Source organism: Trichosurus vulpecula, chromosome 6 (assembly GCF_011100635.1).
Source record: "Trichosurus vulpecula isolate mTriVul1 chromosome 6, mTriVul1.pri, whole genome shotgun sequence".
In the NCBI taxonomy this organism is placed as follows: domain Eukaryota; kingdom Metazoa; phylum Chordata; class Mammalia; order Diprotodontia; family Phalangeridae; genus Trichosurus; species Trichosurus vulpecula.
In genome coordinates this window covers 246,688,967-246,712,398 of record NC_050578.1, presented here as the reverse complement: position 1 = coordinate 246,712,398, position 23,432 = coordinate 246,688,967, and the positions used below count along the sequence as shown (strand labels likewise).

The following is a 23,432-nucleotide window of genomic DNA, read 5'->3' as shown; positions in this document are numbered from 1 at the left end:
CGTCAGGTTCCCCTGCCCCTGATGCCTCATGGGGGCTTCCTAGAAGGGTGTGGACAAAAGTCTCATTGACTTGGCAGCCAGAAAAGAGTCACTATTTGTCCTGTTGGAAGAAGTCCCTGCCTCGATGATTTCACTGACTCATTGACATATCAATGGGTGACTTTTGCCATAGTGGTGGGTCCCCTCTAACTTAGGAACAGTCGCATAATATCCTTTTTGAACAATCCAAAGTGTTGTTCTTGCTCAACGAGCTAAGAAAGATTCCTTTGCAATTTGCTTTTCACTTACTGCATTAATAGAAACATTGCTTAAATGTAGTAAAATAGGATTGTAGTGAAATTTATCCAACCCCCCAAAAGAAAAACCAAGACTTAAATTAAAAAATAATATTCACGGAACTTAATACATGAAATACATGGTAAGAGCCTAGAATAATGCACCTTAGTGGTATGTGGGTTCATTTATAATAATGGTCAAATCATGTCTTCTTGGTGGCCACATAGAGAACATTGCTGTTATTAAGGAGCAAAGCCTAGACACAACAAGGGTAATATCTTTTCATGACTACACCAGTGTAATAAGGCTCTTAGTTAAAATAAACACTACTTTAGGATTTTGAAAAAGAGATTTTAAAACAAAACTTTAGTCAGGGTATCTCTTCCCTAAGTATGGAGTCAAGACCATGAAGGTTGAGTTTCGGCTTCCTGCTTTTCGGATAGCAGAGAACTAGTTATACAAATATACATTTATATAGTTGTGATAAGATTCTTTTGGCTCGTTCTACAAATTACAAAAAATAAAATTCATCAGCAAACCTGAGAAAACAAAGGTATGCTTGATCATCAGAAGCCCACTGTTAAAAGATGCTGGTGTTCCCTGGGAGGGATCCCTAGATCTCATCTAGCCTTATGCAAACAGGATATGAATATAGATGAGTTTGTCACCTTAGCAAATGGGGGCCAATCCACTGAGGGAGGGGCTCCTTTGAAACAAACATCTGTTCTTCCTGCAATAACTAGGCAGAAAGTAGGTGATTAGAGCAGGAAAATCAAGTCCCGATATGGTGGATTGGATACAGCCTTCTAGAATCTGTGGACTTAGGGTCACTTCCCTCTTCTGACTCCCACCTGTGAGACTTTAAACAAACTGCTTCCCCTCCTCAGGCCTCAGTTACTTCATCTGTAAGATGAGGAGTTTGGACTCCATGGCTTTTGAGCTCCACTTGAGATCCAAATGTGATCCCATAATTACTGGTTGCATGATCCATAAGCAAGCAACTTTTTGTCTCTTGGTCTCAGTTTCCTCATTTGTAAAATTAGGAGGCCGAACTTGTTAGGCAGCCTTTGAGGTCCCTTCCAGGTCTAGATGAATGAAAATTGGTTCTTTTCCACTGAGACTATTAGCCAGAACTTGTCTAGTCAGCATGAATGGAGGGCCTCAGGGCAAGCGGACTTGCATCGGCTCCCACTGGCAGCTGATGGCTGCAGTCCCCAGAATGAACCCTTGTGTAACTTCTCCATCTGTTTCATTTCCCCCCTAAGAATCTCTGCCCATCACACCCATCTGTTCCTTGGCCCTCCTGGAGCTCAGCTACTCTGGGCCGCATTGGCTGGGAGTTTGGGGAACAGATATTCAACAACTTCTGATGAGTTCACTCAGAACAGTGACTTTGAACTTGTCACCATGGGTAGGTTTTCCATAGGTCACTGAGGACTTCCTGCATCTCTGAACAAGTGGGATTTTCCATTTTTCAGACTGAAAAGGGCTGTGGGAAACAGTGGGGAATACGCTTAGAGGCCTCTGGACCTCTGCTCCCTCTCCATCTCAGCTTCTGAACTCCACAAGCCCCCTCTGGGACTGACTCCTGAAGTCAGTGCATTATGAGTTCCTCCTTTGAGCTTGCTGCAGGGGCTTTTTGGCCGTAGAGAACATCCGGATCCCTCTTGCGGTTTCTGATGTGGTCTTGGGCAGTTAACTGTAAACTCACAAGCAGTTGTTTGTGTGAAACAGTCCAAATTGATTGTGATTCACTATCTGTCAGCGTTTCCAAATTGTTTTGACCTGTTTACTCTCCCCAAAACAACTTAACAATAATTAACGAACAAAAGCCATTTTTCCCAACCCTACTGCTCACAAAACAGGAACTCCAAAAATATGATTATATGTGAAAAGGTGAGAGAGAACAGGACATAATGGAAAGAGGGGGCCTGTTTTGGAATCGACAGGCCCTGGGTTCAAATGTGCCTGTGAAACATAGTGGAGGTGTGACCTTGGGTAAGTCATATGCCTTCTGGGTGCCCCAGGCAGCTCTCCAAGAGTCTAAATGACAGCCGAGCTGCTGATCTGCCTCAGTCCAGGCTGTCCATACCCACGGTGCCTCTGAGACCCCCTCGATTCCTTCAGGACTCTGCTCCAGGGCCCACAGAAAGCATTGCCTGATTCCCCTCCCCATGAGTGCTCCCTCTTATCTTTATATGTTATATCCCTCCCCATCCCACAATGTCAGTAAAGTAGCAAGTGAAAAGAAAGTCATAGGGCAGGGGTTCGAATCCCACCTTTTATATTTAGCACCTATTTGCCTGGATAGGCTACTTCAATTCCCTGGGCCGCAGTTTCTTCATCTGGAAAACGAGACCTAAATGACCTGTGAGATCCCTTTCAACTATAAGTGATCCTTGAGAGAAGGAACAATTCTCCATTCTGCTTCGTGTTCCCAGTGCTTTGAATAGTATCTTGTATACAGTCAGTATTTAATAAATGCTTCTTGGATCAAACTGGCTTTGATTGCAGGAGGGCATTTCCCCATGAGAAACCATCGCTACTGCGCCCCCATTATCCATGTCTCTGCCTATTTTTCTTGCCTTCTTTCTCTTTCTCTTTTCTCCTCTCTCTCTCCATGTCTCTGTCTCTTTCTATCTCTCCCTATATATGTATGCATGTGTATATACATATATCCATACCTATATGCTTACACATGCATACATACATGTGGATGTGACCTCAAATGTTTGCATAATGCTTTGCAAATTTAAAAATACTCAAAGAATATCTGTTAATAACATCGGCATAAGATGAGAGAGTTAGATCTGGGAAGGACCTGAGACTGAGGGTCAGGGAGGGAAGCAGATTGCCTGGGACCCCACAGCTCTTAAGTGTTGGAGGTGGGATTTGAACTCAGGTCCCCCAACACCAGAGACAGCGCTCTTTTACAAATCTTTGCTCTACCAAGCCTGTACTGATGCGTGGTTAGAAGATGAAGTAATCCTGGAGAAATAATCAAAGTCCTTCCCTTTTGTATCCACATCTCCCTCTCTTTGATTTGAAGTGGAAAGCAGAGGTGGAGATGAGAGCTACATTTGTCTCTCCAGGGTCTGTCCCACCTCCAGTCTCTGGGGTTTTATGACTAAATAACAGATCCCAGAAATACTTTTTTTGAACACACTCTGCATGACTCTCCTAGCTCTGGTTTCCAGAGTGATTAGAGCTAGAGAATTTGGCTTCTTCAGGACCACGAGCACTAATGATGCAGGTTTCCTGCTGGGGTTGCGTTTGTAGCACACTGTCATCCACATTGCAAAAAGCCAAGATGAAGGAGAAACGGGACACTCTGCAATATGGTCTTTGGGGACAAAAATTTCGCTGATTTCTTCTTCCTTTTCCCTTCCAGGCGTCATCTTAGGAGCTGTATGTGGAGGTCTTCTTCGCCTGGCGTCCCCCATCCACCCCGATGTGGTCATGTTAATAGCGTTCCCGGGAGACATCCTCATGAGGATGCTGAAAATGCTCATCCTCCCTTTAATCATCTCCAGCTTGATCACAGGTGAGATGGCTAGGAGGAAAATCTGGGTAACAAGTGGGCTCTTGTCCCAGACCACTCACTTACCAGAAACTTACCAGAAACCAGGTCATCTACCCTACCTGGATGATTTAGGAAACAAAATCAGCGTCTCCTACCCCCAATTACAGTTCATACTATCAAAGCTCTAGGTAATGCAGCGGACAGAGTGCTGGGCCTGGAGTCAGGAAGACCTCAATTCAAATCCGGCCTCTGATACTTACTAGCCGCATGACCCTGGCCTGCCAGGACTGTTATGAACATCAAATGAGATGATAATTATAAAATGCTTAGCGCAGTGCCTGGCACATAGTAAGCACTATGTAAATGTGAGCTATCATTGTATCATCATCGTCATTATCATTATTATTATTAATAATTACCCCCCCACGGTTATTGAGGATCAAGTGGGATAATATTTGTAAACCATTTTCCAAACCTTACAGCAACACACAAATCCTGGCAATTATTATTTAAAGAAGCGACCTCAGATGCTTTCTGGTTCAGCCCCCTCATTTTACAGATGAGGAAACCACATCCCAGACAGATGACGTGACTTGCCCAAAGTCACACAGGCAAAAGTATCAGGGCTAGGATTTGAACCCAGGTCCATCACGCCTAAACCAGCATTCTTTCTACCATACCAAGCTGACTCCCTCAGTCAACAGCACTGTCCTCTGAATAGCCAATCCAAATCACCAACACAGGTGAGAACTGAAATAAAGCAGCATAAAATGAAAGGAGAAGTCTGAAAGAAAGTCCGAGAAAATCTCAAACACACGGTTCCGGGCCAGATAGAAAGATGCTCTAGTCCTACCAATGTGGAGACATGGGTTATGAGACACACGGCTGATTATTTGGTCCCTTGGTGGAGGACTTGATACTTTTTTGTACTAAATTTCACCTCTCTTGATTTAGACCATTGTTCTAGCCTGACAAAATCTTTCTTTGATTCTGTCTCTGTGACCCAAAGCACTCATTTGCCCCCCTAGGCTTGATTCATCTGAAAATGATCAATGTCCTCTCTTTGGGGCTGAATGTCATAGTCAAGGACAGATGACTAGAATGAGTTAGGTCATGGTTTTCCCAGCTCTATTTCTTTTGTCTCTAGGTCTCTCCGGCTTGGATGCTAAAGCCAGTGGCCGCCTGGGGACAAGAGCCATGGTCTATTACATGTCTACCACCATCATCGCTGCTGTCCTAGGAGTCATTTTGGTCTTAGCCATCCACCCAGGGAACCCCAAACTGAAGAAGCAGCTGGGACCCGGGAAGAAGAATGATGAAGTGTCCAGCTTGGATGCCTTCCTTGACCTTATCCGAAACCTATTTCCTGAAAACCTTGTCCAAGCATGTTTTCAACAGGTAACTGAAAGTGCACTTTTTTCCCCAGGTATAGAGAGGTTGTCCCTGGGATTCCAGTAAAGAAAACTAAAGGATGATCTCTGTCACAATCTCTCTCTTCCCTCCCTCTCTCTCTCTCTCTCTCTCTCTCTCTCTCTCTCTCTCTCTCTCATTGTTTCTGGCTCCTTATCTCTGTATCTCTCTCTATATGAGTCTCTCTGACTTTCTCTGTCTCTCTGTCGCTCTCTTTCCATCTGTCTGTATCTCTTTTGTCTCTCTCTCTATATCTCTATTTCTTGTGTTCTCTCTCTATATGATTGTCTCTGTTTCCTTCTCTCTCTCTCTCTCTCTCTCTCTCTCTCTCTCTCCCCCCCCTCCACACACACACACACACACACACACACACACACACACATATATATATATATATATATATATATATATAATATTTATATCTGACTCTCCCTGTCTCTCTCTTTTTGTCTCTTTCTTGCTTGCTCTGTCTCTGTCTCCCTGCCTCCCTGTCTCTGTATCTCTTTTTATCTGACTTTATCTTTTTGTCCCTTTCTCTCTCTATCTCTGCGTCTTTATCTTTATCTCTTCCTCCCTTTTCTCTCCCTTTCCCCCTTCTCCCCATAACTTTCGCTCCCTCTATCTCTCTCTCCCTTTCTATTTCTGTCTCTCTTTGTCTTCTTCTCTCCTTCCTTTCCCTCCCTCCTTCTCTCTGTCTCTCTGCCTGTCTCTGTCTCTTTCTCTCTGTCTCTGTCTCTGTCTCTCTCCCCTTCCTTCCCTCTGCCCCTCTCTCCTTCCTTTCCCTCCCTCCTTCTCTCTGTCTCTCTGCCTGTCTCTGTCTCTTTCTCTCTGTCTCTATCTCTCTCCCCTTCCTTCCCTCTGCCCCTCTCTCCTTCCTCTCCTGTACTTTTCTTGACCGCCCTGTCACTGCCCTATGAGCTCCTTATTCTTTTCTAAAGGACATGACTGCCCCATGCTCTGTACCAGCTGAGGGTATGTTTTTCCTTCAGTGCCCTTTCAGTGGGAGGCAGAATACCAGGACAGGACAGAATGCTGGACTCAAAAGAAGACCTGAGCTCAGATCTTGCTTCTGATACTCACTAGCTGTGTGACGAGGAACAAGTCACTTTACTTTTCTGACCCCGGATTTCCTAACCTGTACAATTGGGATAACGCTTGAAGTGCACATTTCACAGGGTTGCCATGAGGCTCGAATGACCTAATGTTTATGTTAAGTACTTTTCCAGCTTTTAAGATCACTATGTGTGACCTTCACCTCCCTAGGCTTCAGTTTCCTCATCTGTAAAATGGGGAGGGGGCGCTGGCCTAGATGCCCTCAGAGATCCCTCCCAGCTGTAGCTCTAGGATCCTTAGTGTCTGATAACCCCCAGAAGCCCTATCATCTGGGACTAGAGATCTCCACAGCATGAAGTACGTCAGAGGGATAGCAGCAAGTCCCTTTCTATCTGGGCAGTTTTATCTTTCTGGGCAAAACCACTCAGAACCAAGCAATTAATGGGCAGCCATCTGGCTTGGTTTACTCTACCAGGTCCTCCTGGCTTGCCAGAGACAAACTTAGATCTTTCCCAGATTATCTGGGCTCTGGAATGGCGGTTCCTGGAAGCTGGACAGGGAGGACAGTTGTAGAGGCAGGGCAAGGGGTAGACAAGGACATGTCTAGGTCCTCCTCCTCTTCACGCTAACTCACATCCTAATTCTGGGACATCCTACAGGCTTGAAGGAGACACTCATCACCCACTCTTGGTCAGGCATAAATTCTGACTTGTTTTTTTTCCAGTAAGGGGGCATGGGATGGGGAGGGAGGATGCTGTTTTTTGTTTTGATATAAACCAGTAGCTGACTAGTGTGAGAGAGAAGACTGTTACACTATCCCAAGGGAGTTGACCCCTTGAACATTCACGTCATTAGAACCCTATTCTGACCAGCTGAGCTGAGGGCCCCAATGCACACTCCCACTTAAAAAAAGGTCTCAAGTCTTATACTGCCCCACAGGGAAGGAGCATCTCCAGGCCATGCTTTGCAATTATTATATTCCTTGGAACTTGAATTAGATCTGACCCCAAAGGTTCAGGATGGATTGGAAAGGCGGAGGTAATGGTACCCTTGAAGCAGTATTATTCTAGCAGAGCACATCTTCTTGGCACAATGGTGTGTCTGGAGGGACACTGATACATTTGCTGACTGATCTCAGTGACCCTGAGATGAGACACAGAATACAGGACCTTGGATGGGAGAGACCATCCAAAGCCGATTCAGTTATAGAAACAAATTCGACAGGAAGTCAGACTGCTTTCAGGGCAGTGAAATCTCCCCTCTCAAGATGACTTCCAATCCAATCCAAATCCAAATCCAATAAACATTTATTAAGTGCCTACTGTATGCCAAGCGCTGTGCTAAACTCTAAGTTTGTATGTATTTGATGTCTCGGCTTAACTCTAAAGATGTTCTCATTTCTTTTACTTCTTTCCTCTAGCATCCCTAATGTCAAGAAATGTCCATACTTATTGATTGCAAATGCCTAAAACTCTAAGATTTTCCCAAGAGAGTTCTTGGAAGTGTTGTAATAATGACTCTAAGATAAGTACTGCCACTTCCTAGTTGGCAGCTGGGGGGTGCAGTAGATAGCACACTGAACCTGTAGTTAGGAAGACCCGAGTTCAAATCCGCACTCAGACACTTAGTAGGTGTGTGGCCCTGGGCAAATCACTCCACTCTTGTGTGCCTCAGCCTTGTCAACTACAAAAGGCAGATAATAACAGTACTTATTCAGTGTTTGGCACAGCAGCCGGCATGTAGTAGGCTGTAAATAAATGCTTGTTCCCTCCCCTTCCCTAGTTCTGTGACCTTGCACCAGCCACATAACCTCCACCAGCCTCCATTTCCTCAGCTTTAAAGGGTATATGTGCAGCTATGTGGTGCAGTGGATGGAGCACTGGGCCTGGAGTCAAATCCTGAGTTCAAATCCGGCCTCAGACACTTAGTAGCTGTGTGACCCTGGGCAAGTCACTTAACCCTGTTTGCCTCAGTTCCTCATTTATAAAATTAGCTGGAGAAGCAAATGGCAAACCACTCCAGTATCTTTGCCAAGAAAACCAAGCATGGGGTCGTGAAGAGTCCAACACAACTGAAGTGACTCAACAATGACAACAAAGAGTCTATAATTATAAATATATATAAATTATATATATACATGTATGTGCATGTATGTGTGTGTGTATATATATGTATATGCATGTGTATATATGTGTGTGTGTGTGTGTGTGTGTGTGTATACATATGAAAAACAGGGCCCTATCCTGGCCTAACAGGAGGATTAGTCCAGGTGTGACATGAATCGGGCATCACATTTTAGAGAAGACATTTGGCACCTGTTCGCTGAGGAGCCTGTGAGCAATGAATCCAATTCCTGCTAAGAAAGGAGCAGGTATCTTTCCATCCTACCTTGTCTAGTTTTCAGGAGAAGGAGGAGATCCAGGACTAGCCCTGGGAGCTATAATAACAGTACGTGTATGCCTCTGTGTGTGTGTGTGTTTGTGTGTGTGCACACATGTATGTGTGTGTGTGCGCGCACGTGCATGCGCGAGTGTGTGTGTGTAACAGAAAGGTGGTGAACATCCGGTCATGATCTCCACATGATCCAGTTCTTAACCTAGGGTCCATAAACCTTTTTTTAAAAAGATTTTGATAACTCTATTTCAGTCTCCTTTGTAATCCTTTGCATTTTATACATTTAAAATCATTATTCAAATGGGGGCCCAAAGGTTCCTGCAGATGGCCACAGGGGTCCATGACACAAAAAATATTAAGAAGCCCTAACCTAATACCTCTCCCAGGCTACGATGAGTGGGAGGCTGGGGGAGTTACTTGGGGTTTCTTTATAGAACTTGTGAAATGAACCTATGCGGGTTTATAAGCGTCTCTCTCTTTTTCACTCCCTCAGATCCAAACAGTGACCAAGAAAGTGATGGCCACGCCCAAGCCCAGTGAGGAAGCCAATGCCACCAGCTCCATCATCTCTCTGCTAAATGACACGAAAACCGAGGCCCCTGAGGAAACCCAGCTGATTATTAAGAAAGGCTTGGAGTTCAAGGACGGGATGAATGTCTTAGGTAGGGGGCCCCTTCCCCTTATATTATGTGGCTTTTCACTCGCTTGTCCACCCTGCTCAGGGAGATCGAGGCTTTGTTAAACAGACTCACTTTTTCAGCAGGAAGAGGAAAGGAACATGGTTCCATCAGAAGCCAATGTGATAAGACCATGGACTATAATGTATCAGACTTACAGAGACGAAAACCAGGGCCAGATTCCGCCTCTGATACATCCTAGCTGTGGGAATAGGGGCCAATCACCATGCGCCCTAAGCCTTAGGTCTCTCGTCTCTCAAATGGGAAGAAGAAGGATATTTATTATAGTAAATATTTACCTTGCTGGGCTCTTGTGAGGCGTCTGGCCTGTAGGGATTAGTTCATTCTTTGTTCTTGTATCCCCAGTGCCTGGCACATTGTAGGCCCCTCATAAATACTTTTTCATTGATTGGATCATGTGTGCAAAAAGCTTCATAAACTTTTATAAGCTATTCATTTTCCTACCACCTCTCTCCAGCCATCGCCTCTGGGCCAGTATTTGCCCCTGCCACCTATTCATACTGTTTATTTAACTCTCTATGATTTACAAAGCACTCTACATACTTTACCTTATTCAATCTTCACAACAACCCAAAGTACTATTCTTAGCCCCATCTTATAGATGAGATCATTGAGGCACAGAGAGGTTGAGACTTGGCCTGGTTCACAAGGCTACAAAGTATTTGAGGCAGGATTTGAACTCCCATCCACCCACTAACTGCCTCGAACTCAGAGCCTGGCCCATGGCAGGCACTGAGTTAATCCTTACTGGTTGCTCATAATTCTCTGCGCCAGTCATCCTCCTTCCTGCAATCTCCCCCGTCCACAGGAAGGTTTTGTCCTACAGGATGTGGCTGGCATGCTGCGACTCCCACTGGGTTGTTGCAAGGATCAAACGAAATAATATTTTAAAGCATTTTGCAAAGGTTGAGGGGCCACGTGACTGTTTGTCAGCATCCTCATTGTTGGCTCTTGAAGGTACTTGATGGTTTTGATGGGATCATGGTACCTAGAAGTGCTCTATAGGTGGTTAAAAAGGATGAGAGGGGAGGGAGCGGATGCCAAAAGGAATGACGGAAGACAGGAGAGGGCCAGAAAAACCAATCCCCCCTTATTTACATCATTATATCTCCTGATGCCAGCCTGGCCATTATGTCTGCATCATCCATTTCTGGCAACCAGTACTTAGATATGCATTTCATAATGTTCTCTTATCTCTTGTTTGGTCATAAATTCTTCCCTTCTCCATAGATCTGACAGGTAAGTATCAGCCTTTATAACTAAAATCACGTGCTTATTTTTTCTTTTGTTTTTTGGAGGGGGAAAGCTGGGAAATTGGGGTTAAGTGACTTGCCCAAGGTCACACAGCTGGTAAGTGTGTCAAGGGTCTGAGGTCATATCTGAATTCAGGTCCTCCTGACTCCAGGGCCGGTGCTCTATTCACTGCACCACCTAGCTGCCCCCCATGTACCTATTTAGGCTTTATCTTGATATAGGGTGTAAGATGTTGGTCTATGCCTAGCTTCTGCCATACTATTTTCCAGTTTTCCCAGCAGTTTTGGTTAAATAGTGAGTTCTTATCCCAGAAGCTGGAGTCTTGGGTTTATCAAACAGTAGATTACTGTAGTCATTGACTGTTGTGTCTTGCATGCCTAACCTATTCCACTGATGCACCACTCTATTTCTTAGCTAGTACCAAGTAGTTTTGATATCAAAGGATTAGGGTGCATCTCAGATTGGTACAGGGGAACTCCAAAGGCCAGCATCCTTCCCAAAGCAAAATCTTGTGTTTGTTGAAAGGACCCATTCTGTTATGAGAGAGAGAGAGAGAGAGAGAGAGAGAGAGAGAGAGAGAGAGCATGGCATAATGGAAAAGAGAAAAAGCTTAGCCTTCAGCTTCATCTCCTGGTACTTCCTAGCTATGTCATCGTGGGCACATCACTTAAATCTCTTTAAGCCTCAGTTTCTTCATCTGTAAACTGGGATAAGGCTATTAGGAAAGTAAGTTAGAAAACTTCAAGTGTCATAGAAATAGCACCTACTACAATGAGAAGGAAGGAAGCAAGAACTTACTATGATCCAAGGACTGTGTTAAGTGCTTTACAAATATTGTCTCATTGGATCCTCATAACAATTTATTATGTATTTTATTGTTGAAGAAACTAGGGCAAACAGGGAGTGGTGTAGTAACATAGGATTTTGAACGGGATGGGTCCTAGAAGTTCATCCAGCCCAACCTCCTCATTTCACAAATTAGGGCAACTGAGGCATAGAAAAGACTTGTCTGAGGCCACACAGTTAGCCATAGAAAGTTTGGATTTAAACTTAGGTTGTTTGGCTCCAAATCCACCCAATAAAGAGAAGCAAGTGGGAAGAGAAAGGGAAATTTTCCTCTATTGGCAAGGGCGTTTGGCCAGCCACATTCAGTGTCCCTGCTACCAAACAGCTGCTCTGCTCCCCAGCCTGGGTCTCCATGAACCTCTCAGGCCATCTTCAGTGGAGCCCAGATCTCCCTACTTTGTGAAATGCTGCACCCTTTGCAGGAGAGACCCAAACAGTTTCCTACACAGCCCAGAGGAGATGCAGCCTAGTGAAGAATGGGGTCAAGCCTTGGGAATGAGTCACCCAGGACATTCCAGAGCTGTCTTCCAATGCTTCGGATTCTGGGAAGCCATCTAACCTGGGGGGGGAGGTGCTGCCGAGTTCCAACCCAAGTTCATTCACATAGGACTTGGCCCTCCAGTCAGACCTGGAGATGAATTGCTCCAATCAGTCAGGCCCCCATACAGAGGAGTCCGGTTGGTTATGCGATGTTTACAGAGGGAAATGAGAAGCCTTGTATTGTTTTCCAAGGGCAGTGTAAAACTTCGGGAAAACCACAGGCAGCCTCCTGAGAGAATTCCCATTTAGAAATCCCAGCAGAAAGCCTGGTTCTTTCCTAGTCCCTCTCTCTGGAAGGCTACCACCATATTTTTTCCTTTTCTTTTTTTTCTTTCTTCTACTTTTTTTTTGGTCTGGGAAAGGCCCTAGGGTAAGCCCTCAGAATAAAGGAAGGCAGAACCCTGGAGCACCCATTCCTTTTAGCTCAAACCACTTCTCTGTGGGCCAGCCACTAGAAAAAGATCCCATATATCATCTCTGAGAATGGAGGGGTGCATGAGGTTCCTACCAATCCTGAGGTGGGAATCTTTGGCCTTTGATTTCACTTCCCCCCAGGGTGTAGAAGAAGACTTCTGCTGGTATTTCCACCATGAACAAACCAAAACTTTGTCCCATAGACTTTCTTCCAAAGATATTGAAGATTCTCACCATGGAGAGAGACCTCACAGGCCAACCCAGACTCACCCAAGGATTCCCTCTAGATCGTACATTTAGAACTTAGAAGTCATTTGGTCCAACCCACCATTTTAACAGATGAGGAAACTGAGGCCTGGAGCATATAAATGACTTACCCAAGGTCATGTTGCTCCCAAGTGGAAGAGCCAGGATATGAACCCAGGTGTTTTGAATCCAAATCCAGCCCTCTTTTCACTGTGCCGGGCAGTTACTTTATGACATAACCAACAAGTGGGCATCTAAACATGGCTCACAGACCTCTGCTATGCCCTGAAGCTTCCCATTCCACTTTTTTTTCCTGTTACGTCAAACCTATATTTTCTTCTTTGCAATTTCTATCCATTACTCCTCCTCCTCTCTGGGATGCAACAGAAAAAAGTCACATCCTTCTTTTATATTGCATCCCTTTGAATTCTTGAGAGCAATCATATCCCCCTAAGTGAGGGGCTCTTAACCTGGGGAAATAGATTGTAGAGGGTCTGTGAACCTGGATGGGGGAAAAATGACATCTTCACTAATGGTATAGGGATTTCACATTTCTTTCAATGTTTAAAAACATTACTCTGAGAAAGGGTCTATAGGCTTCACCAGACTGTCAGTGGGATTCATGACACCCAAAAGGGTAGGAACCCCTTCCCTAGGCCTTCAACTCTCTAGGCTTAATATCATTTGTTCCTTCAACTATTTCTCATATATGGGAATGTTCTTGAGGCCTTCACCACCCTGTTGCTCTGTATGCCCTCCAGCTTATTCATATTCTAAAATGTGGCTCTCAGAGCTGAACCCAGTCATCTGTCTGGGGTCTCTCCAGTCCAGAGGACAGCAGGCTTGGACATGAGGCCTCTCTTGATGCAGCCTGAAATCGTCCCGGGTTGGTGCCTCCTAATAGTACATCTGTTTTGAAGCCAGTTTGATGGAAAGTTTTCAGATCTGTCCTGGATCCAATTTTCAGCAAGCCTAGGGCTTTCCTAGGCCAATCACTGTCTCCTGGTGGCTTGGAGGCACTGAGCTGATTCTACTGCCAGAGTATCCAAAAAGAATCGCTAATGATCAAATGGGTACCATGAGCAAATAAAAGAGTCAGGTTATGTTTGTGTCTTAAGAAACTTGTTTCCCACTCCTTATAAGAAATCCCTTACCTCCGCCAATGTTACAAGATGATAAGTTGACTTCCGGTTGACTGGAATTGTTTTCCATGTGTAATATGATGGAAGTGGTGATGATGGTGGGAGAAAGAAGGGAGCAAGATTAGTGGCAGAGAACTTAATGTTAGAGGAATAATATTAATCCAAGTTAGCTGTGAGCCAAAATTGTTGTGTTTACATAAACCCCCAAAAACCAGTCAAAAAATTAAAAATGGACTCAAACTGATTATTTTATTATTTAGACTACAAAGGGAAAGGAAGGAAGGAAGGAAGGAAGGAAGAAAGAAAAAAAGAAAAAGAAAGAAAGAAAGGAAAAAAGGAAGAAAGAAAGGAAAAAGGAAGAAAGAAAGGAAAAAAGGAAGGAAAGAGAAAAAGAAAGAAGGAAAGAAGGAAACAAAGAAAGAAAAAGAAAGAAGGAAACAAAGAGAGAAAGAAAGAAGAAAGGAAACCATTTGTTTAAAATCTGTACAGACTGATTTGTATGTGTAGATGAAGGATAGTCTTGGATTCTTAAGCAATGTTTGATTCATTTCAAATTGAGGCTTGTGCCAATATCAAAAGAAGAATGAAAATGGATTTCATTGTTTTAGGAATTCCACATCAGGTTTTGAGATAGCTGGAGACACCCTAGGATGTCCTTACAAGTTAAAGAAAAACATGGTCTTGGTATAGGGTTTCGATAACACAAGTTGTAGAAACATTCTTCTGGATTTGAAGCTGAAAGAGCCAAGTCTCTGCAATGTATTCCCTGTGCAGCATTGGATGAGTTACTTTGTTTCTCTGGCCTCAGTCTCCTTATCTGTAAAATGAAGGGCTGGACTAAATGTCTTTTGAGGTCCTTTCCAGCTCTACAGCTATGATCCTATCATCCCAAGAGTCCTCTGGACCTCACCTCTTCGTGTGTAAAATGAAAGGGTGGGCCTGAATGATCTCTGAGGTCCCCTTCGGCTCCACACCAATGATGTCGTAAGACTTCATTGAAGAACATCTGCTGGCTGGCCCCCCACCACTCTCCCACACTGTAATACGGGCCCTAACATTAGCAATCTAACCCCCAAGTCCCAACAAGCCTTTCCCTGATTAATCCATGATTATATGGATTTCTATTACAAGTGATTTCATAGGCAGGGAGGAGAGGAAAAGGAGTTAGTTAACCTTCAGATTGGAATGAAAATGGGTTCAGCTGCTTAATGATTCTAATAGTGGCTTACATCATAATCTTGCTCATATGGAAAATGTTAAGGAGGGGTATAGTTATCCATTGAGAAGGCATTTCCTTTGTGAAATGTAATACATTTATTTTAAATGATTACTTATTAGACTTATAGGTCTAGGTGGTACAGTGGATAGAGTTCCGGGCCTGGAGTCAGGAAGACTTACTATCTTCCTGAATTTAAATGTGGCCTCAGACACTTACTATCTGTGTGACCCTGGGCAAGTCACTTCACCCTGTTTGCCTCAGTTTCCTCATCTGTAAAATGAGCTAGAGAAGGAAATGGCAAACCACTCCAGTGCCTTTGCCGAGAAAACCCCAAATGAGGTCACAAAAATCGGACACAACTGAAACAACTCAACAATAGATAGATTCATAAACCGTAATTCTCTGAACAATGTGATACAAGGAAAGGAGAGGTGGATTTTGAGTTAGAGGACCTGTGTTCAAATCCCCCTCATCTATTAGCTGTGTGACCCTGGGAAAGTTAATCTTCTTATGCCTCAGTTTTCATTCATCTATAAAGTGAGGAGGTTAGACTTCATGGTCCCTACTATCCCTTCTGCCTCTACATCTATTGTTCTAAGTGCTTACCACCTTTGGGGTCTTGGGTAATTCAGTTCAACAAATATATATTGAGTACCTGCTGTGTGCCAATCACTGTGTTGAGGATTCATGTACAAAAATGAAGGTGTTTTTGTCCTTAGGGGGCTTACATTCTACTGGGGAGATAAAACATATTCAAAGTAATCATTTTGAGGGGGAGAGAGAAGATAAACAACTAGGGGAAGGATCAAAAAATCCATATGTAGAAATGGCTCCTGAACTGTTTCAAAGGCTTCTGGGGATTTTAAAGGCAGAGCTGAGAAGGAAATGAATGCATTCCAGATAGACTTGGGAGCCAGCTGGTAGAAACGCATGGCGATGAGAGATGCAACTTTGAGTTCCAAGCAAAACTAGCATTAGTTAAGCATTTACTACACACCAGGTGCTGTGCTAAGGACTGAGGATGCAAATGTAAGCAAGAAGAAGGGTAGTTCCTGCCCTCAAGGAGCTTACCTTGGAAGAAGACAAATATACAAAAGGGACCTGAAAACAAGGGAGTGGAGATTGTGAGTGAGACGATGATGCCCATTCAGGGGCATGGTATTAAAGTCCGGAAAGTTGCAAACACGGATAGCCTGGGCCCCTCCCCAAAATGGAGGCCCTGGAAGGAATTTGACAATGGGAGAAAGGAATTGGCATCAGGATAAAATGTACCAGGGTGAAAAGGACCTAGATCTCAAAGGAGGGTTCAGGGTTAGAATATAGCTAAGAAAGAGTGTTGAAGTCTGCAACTTTAGGAGCATATATACAAATATTCAGTAAATAACTAGCAAGCCACTTTGGCTGGAGTGTAGAGAATGGAAAGGAGAGTGACATAAAATCAGCCTGGACAAGTTACTGAAATGCTCTGGTTTTCAGTTACCTTGTTTATAATGTGTGAGTTTTGGACCAAATCACCTCTAAAGTCCCTGATAGACAGGGGTGTTTAACAACAGACTTTTTGGGGCAGGGGGAGGGGAGGAAATATATGCACACACATATGTGTATATAAATATATACTTAAATGTATATATATATACATATATATATATATATACATATATATGCATGACACACTTTTAATTTACATTAATACTTTCTTTAGTCTAGAAATCAACAAAACAATAAATCAAGTCATGACTTGTAGAATTTGCCTGAGATGTAAATGCTGTCGCTGAAAATTTAATATTCAGCTCTTTTGATCTGATTAGAGCTGACTCCAGCACACCCCTGCTTACAGTTTGAAGTTTATGAGTCTGTCATCTGAAGCTGCACCAAAAGAAGCAAAACGCCTTCCTTATCTTATGTCCTTCCATGTGATGTGATTCATCCAACAGGTCTGATAGGTTTCTTCATTGCTTTCGGCATCGCCATGGGGAAGATGGGAGAGCAGGCCAAGCTGATGGTTGAATTTTTCAATATCCTGAATGAAATTGTCATGAAATTAGTGACCATGATCATGTGGTGAGTATGACTTATTTACACCTTGCTCTTCCAGAAATATAAGGATGGATTATAATAGAAAATCTGAAAGGCGAGAGAGCTTAGAGGTCATTAGAGGTCTGATCTCTCACCCAGTGTAAGAATCCCCTTTATGATATCCCTGACAGTCATATAGTTTATAGTTAAGTATGTACTGCAGTTTTTTTTGATGTGAAGTTGGACAAAGGTTGCAGCCCTACCAGCGCTAGCTACGTGGGTCTTCTCAGTTTTATTACTGAATTGATTTATATGATAGCCAAGGATGTTACAATAAAGTCTTCTGGCTCTATAGCTTGAACTTTTTAGGGTTACAACCCCCAGCCAGCCACACCCAGCCAGTTAATTGTAAAAGTCCTTAGTCATTTTGAAGTCTGTGTTTTGAACTAATTTTCTCTTTCTGTGGCTCTTAGTCCCTCACTTTAATCAATTTCAGTCATGGTCCAAAATTCCTTTAAACTCCAATTGTATCCACTGGTCAGTCCCCCTTCAAATCATCCTGGGAATCTGCTTAAGAATACCACAAAGAACTGATTGGGGCTGCAGTGAGGTGGCCTTTTCAACCTTGATCTGACATAAAGCCCCTGGTTGCCAGGCAAATCAACTTGAGAACAAGACTGGAAAGGTCATACTCTTAATACATGCTTGTTGACCTCAGTTTATTTAAATATTGACTTGACTCTGAAACAGAAGTAGCTGCCCTGAAGGATCCCAGAACCCTCCTGACCCACCAGACAATCTGAGGCATCAGGTATAATATCAGCATCATAGTTCTCTAGCCTTTGTAAGCTCTCTAGAGCACAGAGCCCTTTCCTCCCATGCTGAGAGTTCTCACACCCACTTCACAGATGAGGAAGACTGAGGATCTCGGGGTTAAGGGATCTGATCCCACAGCTCATAAAGTGAGTGGAGCGTAGTGCATAGAGCTATGAGCCTTGGAATAATAGAATCAGACACATCGCCTGTACGACCTTGAACCAGTCACTTAACTTCTGTAAACCTGTTTGCTTTTCTGTAAAGTGTAAACCTGTTATGCTCCCTCCAACTCTAAATCTATGATCCAGTAACTGTTGACCTTTGACCTACTTCCTACCTATTCATTTCAATAAGCATTTATTAAAGCTTCTATTACGTGCAGGTCCCTGTGCTATGTGCTAGGGATACAAAGGAAGAAAACCCAACAATTCTTGCCCTCAATGAGCCTAAACTTAGTTGGAACAACAATATCTTTGGACTCCCCACAAACGCGGCCGGGGAAGGAAGATTACTAACTCAAGAGGCAGTCCATTACATTTTTGACAGCTCTAATTCAACCTAATTCTGTCTAGCTTCAGAGGGTAAGAACTAGGAACCGTGGATAAAAGTTACAGGGAATTGGATTTTTCCCTGATTTGTCCTCAAGCTAGGAAGATAGGAGTTCCAATCCTTCCTCCAATAACTCACTAGCTGTGTAACCCTGAACAAGACACTTATCCATTCTCAACCTCAGTTTCTTCACCTGTAAAATGAGGGAGTTATCCTCAGTGGCCCCTAAGTTCCCTTCGAGCCCTAAATCTATGATTCTAATCCCTCTTCCCAATAACGTTCAGCTATTTGAACATACTCATTATGTCCCTTTGCCCCCATATTCCTTTTTCCTAACTACACATACTTCTGTTTCATTCTTTATAGGAAAGGATTTTAGATCCCACCCCTTTGCCTTTTTTGAATGCAGAGTGCAAATGGGACTATTATCTCCCTACTTCTGGAAACTGTCTCTCAGTAAACATAGCTTGGGATTGAATTAGCTTTTTTGCTATCCCATCACACTATGGTCTGGAGAACTAAGCCCCTAAGCCTGCTTAGTCACATTCCCTCATGCAGTAGCTTGTGTTTTCAATGAAAAGGAAGGACTTTTATAAGATGACATTTAGTAGGAAGAAATTGTTTCGTTCCATCATTCCAGCTTGCTGATTTTTTTTTCATACTGATTCTATCATCCAACTCATTGACTTTCTCTCTTAGCTGTAAGAGTTGATAAACATGCATTCTTTGTTTTCATTCAAATCACTGATGGAAAAAGTCAAGCGCAACTGGGCCAAAGGCAGATTGAAAGCAGAGAATTGCTAGAGGATGTTGGATCACACCTAAGAGGAAAGGAACATGCCAAAGCAAAAAGGAACTCTCCAAAGGAGATTTTGACCCCTTAAGGAAATAGATAAAATTCTTCTTTGGAGGGCTTCCAGGAAAAACGCAATCTTATTGCAAAGATGATAAAGAGCCCGACCTTCCTGCTTTCAAAGACTAAAGAGTGAACTCATGTTTTTAGCATGAGAAGCCTGAGACAGTTACCCTCTCGTGTGCTTTGGGATGGACCATGTAGCTCAACCAGTAAAATGGGGAATGGCGATATACGTAAAAGCAAAGACGGTACCTGAGGTCACTGGCAAGCTGATAGAAACAAAAATAAAATGAGCCTTAACACTTCAGAGTTAAAAGAGATCGTAGATTTTAGAACTGTACAAGGCCTTATAGGTCCTATAGTCCAATGCCCTTACTTTACAAATGAGAAAACTGAAATCCAGAGAAGGAAAAAAAGGCTTGCCTAAGGTTACATAGACAGCAAGTGGCAGAGCTGGGATTTGTAGCCCAATCCTATGATTCCAAATTCAGTGTTCTTCTAGGTTTTAGAGAGATCTAGTTCAGAGCTTCCTAAACTGGAATCTATGAACTTGTTTTAGAGATACGATGACAATTATTTTAGTATACTTGCTTTCCTTGGTAGTCCTATGTATCTTATTATATGCATTTAAAAACATTACTGTGAGAAGGGGGCCATATACTTACCCAAACTGCCCAAGGGGTTCTCGGCACAAAAAAGGTTAAGATCCCCTCATTTTTGTGCTATTACTTCTTTTTACAGAGAAAGAAGCTCAAGTTCAGATGTTAAATCTCTACCCTTGTAGGATAAGTGGATTTTTGTCTATTTGCATTTTCCAGACGAGTACCTCCATGACACTTTGGCACTTGCCTTAGATTACTTCCCCTCGTGCACCTCATGTGCCAGCCAAACAATCCTACTGACTCCTCCCCAAACCTCAAATTCCATCTCCTGACTCCATGACTTCGACTAGGCTGTGCCTTTTGTCTGGGATGCAGTCATTCTTCACGTCTACCACTAAACATCCCTGGCATTCTCAGGGGCTCAATTCTTTGTTCTTCTGGAGGAAGCCTTCCCCGTTCTTTCCAGGTCTGAGTGTTGTCTCTTCACATTATCTTATAAATACCCATTTGCACATTGTACCTGTTCCCTCACATCTCCCTCCACCTTTTGCAGGAAAATATATTCTTTTTGAGGGCAGATACTGCTTTTAATTTAAATTTAAAAATGCTTTTAATTTTAATTTAAATATGGTGCCTTTTATTTGACAGGAGCTTAATAAATGTTTATTGGACTGAATCTGTGCGTGCAGACAAGCCAATGATTGTGAAATCTAGGCTGGGAATTGACAATGGGATGAAGCACATATGTTCTCCAGGAGGCCCTGCCTCCCGGAGGAACCAAGCCACTGGGCTGCCATGCCACGGTTTGGCTTTGTACATATGCTCTTTGTGGGGTTGATGTCAGTTATCTTTAACTTCCCTGTTAGTCTCAGCGGGAGAAGAAGAATATTAATGACCCAAGCCATCTTTGCTGCTGGTTGGATGGGCAACTGTCAGGCCTTCTCCAAGAAGCTCCCTAGCCCAACTCCCTCTTTTCACAGATGAGGAAACTGAGGCCTGAGAATATGAGAATATGAGCTGCCCAACGTCCCGTAGGCAGTGAGTGTTATATTAATCCTTGATGGAGCACTCAATTACCCCGAGGACAAAGGGATTGGTTTCCCAGCCCATCTCCCCCACTCACCCCCGTCCCTCATAGAGAAATGAAATCAAAAGAAAATACTCTACAGAGTTGGATAATAATTGTCCTCCTGTTTTCCATTCTGGCTTTCAGCTCTGAGCTTACTTCTTTCCCAGGGGATTGGGTAGTTTTGGTTAACAAAGGCCTACTGATGCCAGAATTAATTATAACCAGTGATTTTTAGGCCACTGTATTCTGCTCTCCAAAGACCATTTGAGTCATCACTTTCCCAGCAACCTAGTGAGTTAGCCCAGAGCAGCATCCCCAGCCCATAATCTGCTACCTTACATAGATCATCAATTCAGCCTTGCCTCCGACCTGTTTGCTCAGGAAGACAAGCCATTGGGTCCCTGAAAATGTTTCTTCTCCTTTGGGTGAATGGCTTATGCTTGGATTATGGCAAAGAGAAGGGAGAGTGAACAGAGGTCCCAAACAGCTCTTGTGTGTGTCTGCCCAGTGTTTTTTAAAGGGCAGTTGTTGTTTGGGAAAGAATTGACTATTTGTGCTCATAAGGATAAATGTTCTTTTGCTTTATCAGAAAGTATATTCAGCCTGGCTATTTACAATTTCTTAGCCCCATGGAGTCCTTACCCTTGAGACGCTGACAGTGATCTATGAGGCTATTATTGGTGCTCACATGCCTGGAGAATGGAGAATGAAGATTAAAATCACTAGATAGCTTCATTCATATGTGTGTATGTGTGTGTGTGTACATATGTATGTATACGTGTGTGTGTGTGTGTGTGTGTATCATATCAGTGCCCTGTGCCTGCCTCCCTGCCTGCAGAAATGTCCAAGAATAATAGTCATTTTCTGCACATGAGTAATCGGAAGCCAGGAAGGCTTCCAACACAACAGAGGGTAAGCATATGGGAAGACACACGACAGAGTTACAAAGGATGAGAGGCCATGGATACCACATGGTCTATGTCATTGGAGGGAGTTGCCACCTAATGCTACCATAGATCCATCAGGCAGTATGGTGGGCTAGGAACATTGCTAGACTTGGAGTTAGAAAGACCTCAGTTCCAATCCCACCTGGGACAGTGGAACTGGGTGACCCTGGGAAAGTCACACAGCCTTTTGAATGTCACTTTCTCTCACCTGTAAAGTATGAATAATCAGGATCAATGGCACCTTCCTCAATGAGTCGTGGCAAAGCCCTGTAGGATGAACTACATTTGGAGTCACATCCCGCTTCTTTCACTTGCCCACCTACATGACCTTGAACAAGCCATACCTCTTCTGTAAGCCTCCATTTCACCCTCCATAAAATGGAAGTGTTGAACGTGTTGGCCTCTGAATCTCCTTCTAGCCTCAAATCTATGGCCTGACAGTTCCAAGGGGCCATTTTGGTGGTGATGATAGTAAATAGGGCAGTCAGGTAGCCCAGTGGATAGAGCACTGGGCCTGGAGTCAGGAAGATCTAAGTTCAAATTTGGCCTCAGACACTTCCTAGCAATGTAACAGTGGGCAAATCACTTAACCCCGTTTGCCTCAGTTTCCTCATCTGTCAAATAAGCTGGAGAAGGAAATGACAAATCACTCCAGTATCTCTGACAAGAGAACTCCAAATGGAGTTGCAAAGAATTGGACATGACTGAATATAATACAGGGGTAGTAGACAGAGCACTGAGTTTAGAGCTAGGAGGGCCTCACCTTTGGATCTTGCCTTAAACATAATACTAATGCGGCTGTGGGAGGTCTTTTAATGTCTCAGCCTTAGTTATCTGTAAAATGGGGATGATAACAGCATCTGCATCACTAGGTTGTTGTTGAGGGATTATATAGTATATGGAAAGCACGTTGCAAGCTTTAAGTCGCTGCATGTTCAGGTATTATTATTAAAAGTGCTCTTCAAACTATGAAACCTTATATAAATGTCAATTTTTACTAATAAATGTGATCTTAATTCATCAGAGCAACTTTATAAACTACTTTTAGGTCAGGATAAAATATTGCTCCTTGGGAGTAGCCTTATCCCTAAAGTGTTTTTGTATTCTCTGGCAGCAGTGATGATACCTGGTAGTGTAACAGGACGAGCTCTGGCATCCAAGGACCTGGGTTCAAATCCTAGCTCTCCCATTTGCTTTCTTTGACCCTGGAAAGGTCATTTCTCCTTGATGAGCCTCAGTTTCTTCATCTACAAAAAGAAAGAGTTGTACTTTCTGAAGATCTTTCCAAATCTAAACTCTTTGATCCACAATTGGAGGAAGGTCTCATTAATTCAGACTCCTTCAATGAACAGTTAGCAGTGAATGCAGACATCTGGCCAACAGTGTTGGCATTCAATTAAATAAAGTACTTAAGTGGTTACAGGAACAGAGAAGGAGGAGCCAGGCTCTATGGCTTAGAGAATTCATTCATTCATTCAGCAATTATTTATTGAATGGCCACCATGCACAATAATATATAGGAAATAATAGATATACAATAATATATAGTCCTTGCCCTCATG

General features: G+C 43.3%; 1 protein-coding gene across 1 annotated transcript in view; it reads left to right on the top strand.

Annotated features, from left to right (window-relative positions):
• Window positions 1-23,432, top strand: part of SLC1A2 (solute carrier family 1 member 2) — a 101,756-nt gene that overhangs the window by 42,124 nt on the left and 36,200 nt on the right. The window contains exons 3-6 of the mRNA XM_036763549.1: window positions 3,668-3,820; window positions 4,947-5,197; window positions 9,150-9,318; window positions 16,950-17,076. Coding sequence (XP_036619444.1) covers window positions 3,668-3,820; window positions 4,947-5,197; window positions 9,150-9,318; window positions 16,950-17,076 — 700 coding nt within the window. The remainder of the gene's footprint in view (window positions 1-3,667; window positions 3,821-4,946; window positions 5,198-9,149; window positions 9,319-16,949; window positions 17,077-23,432) is intronic.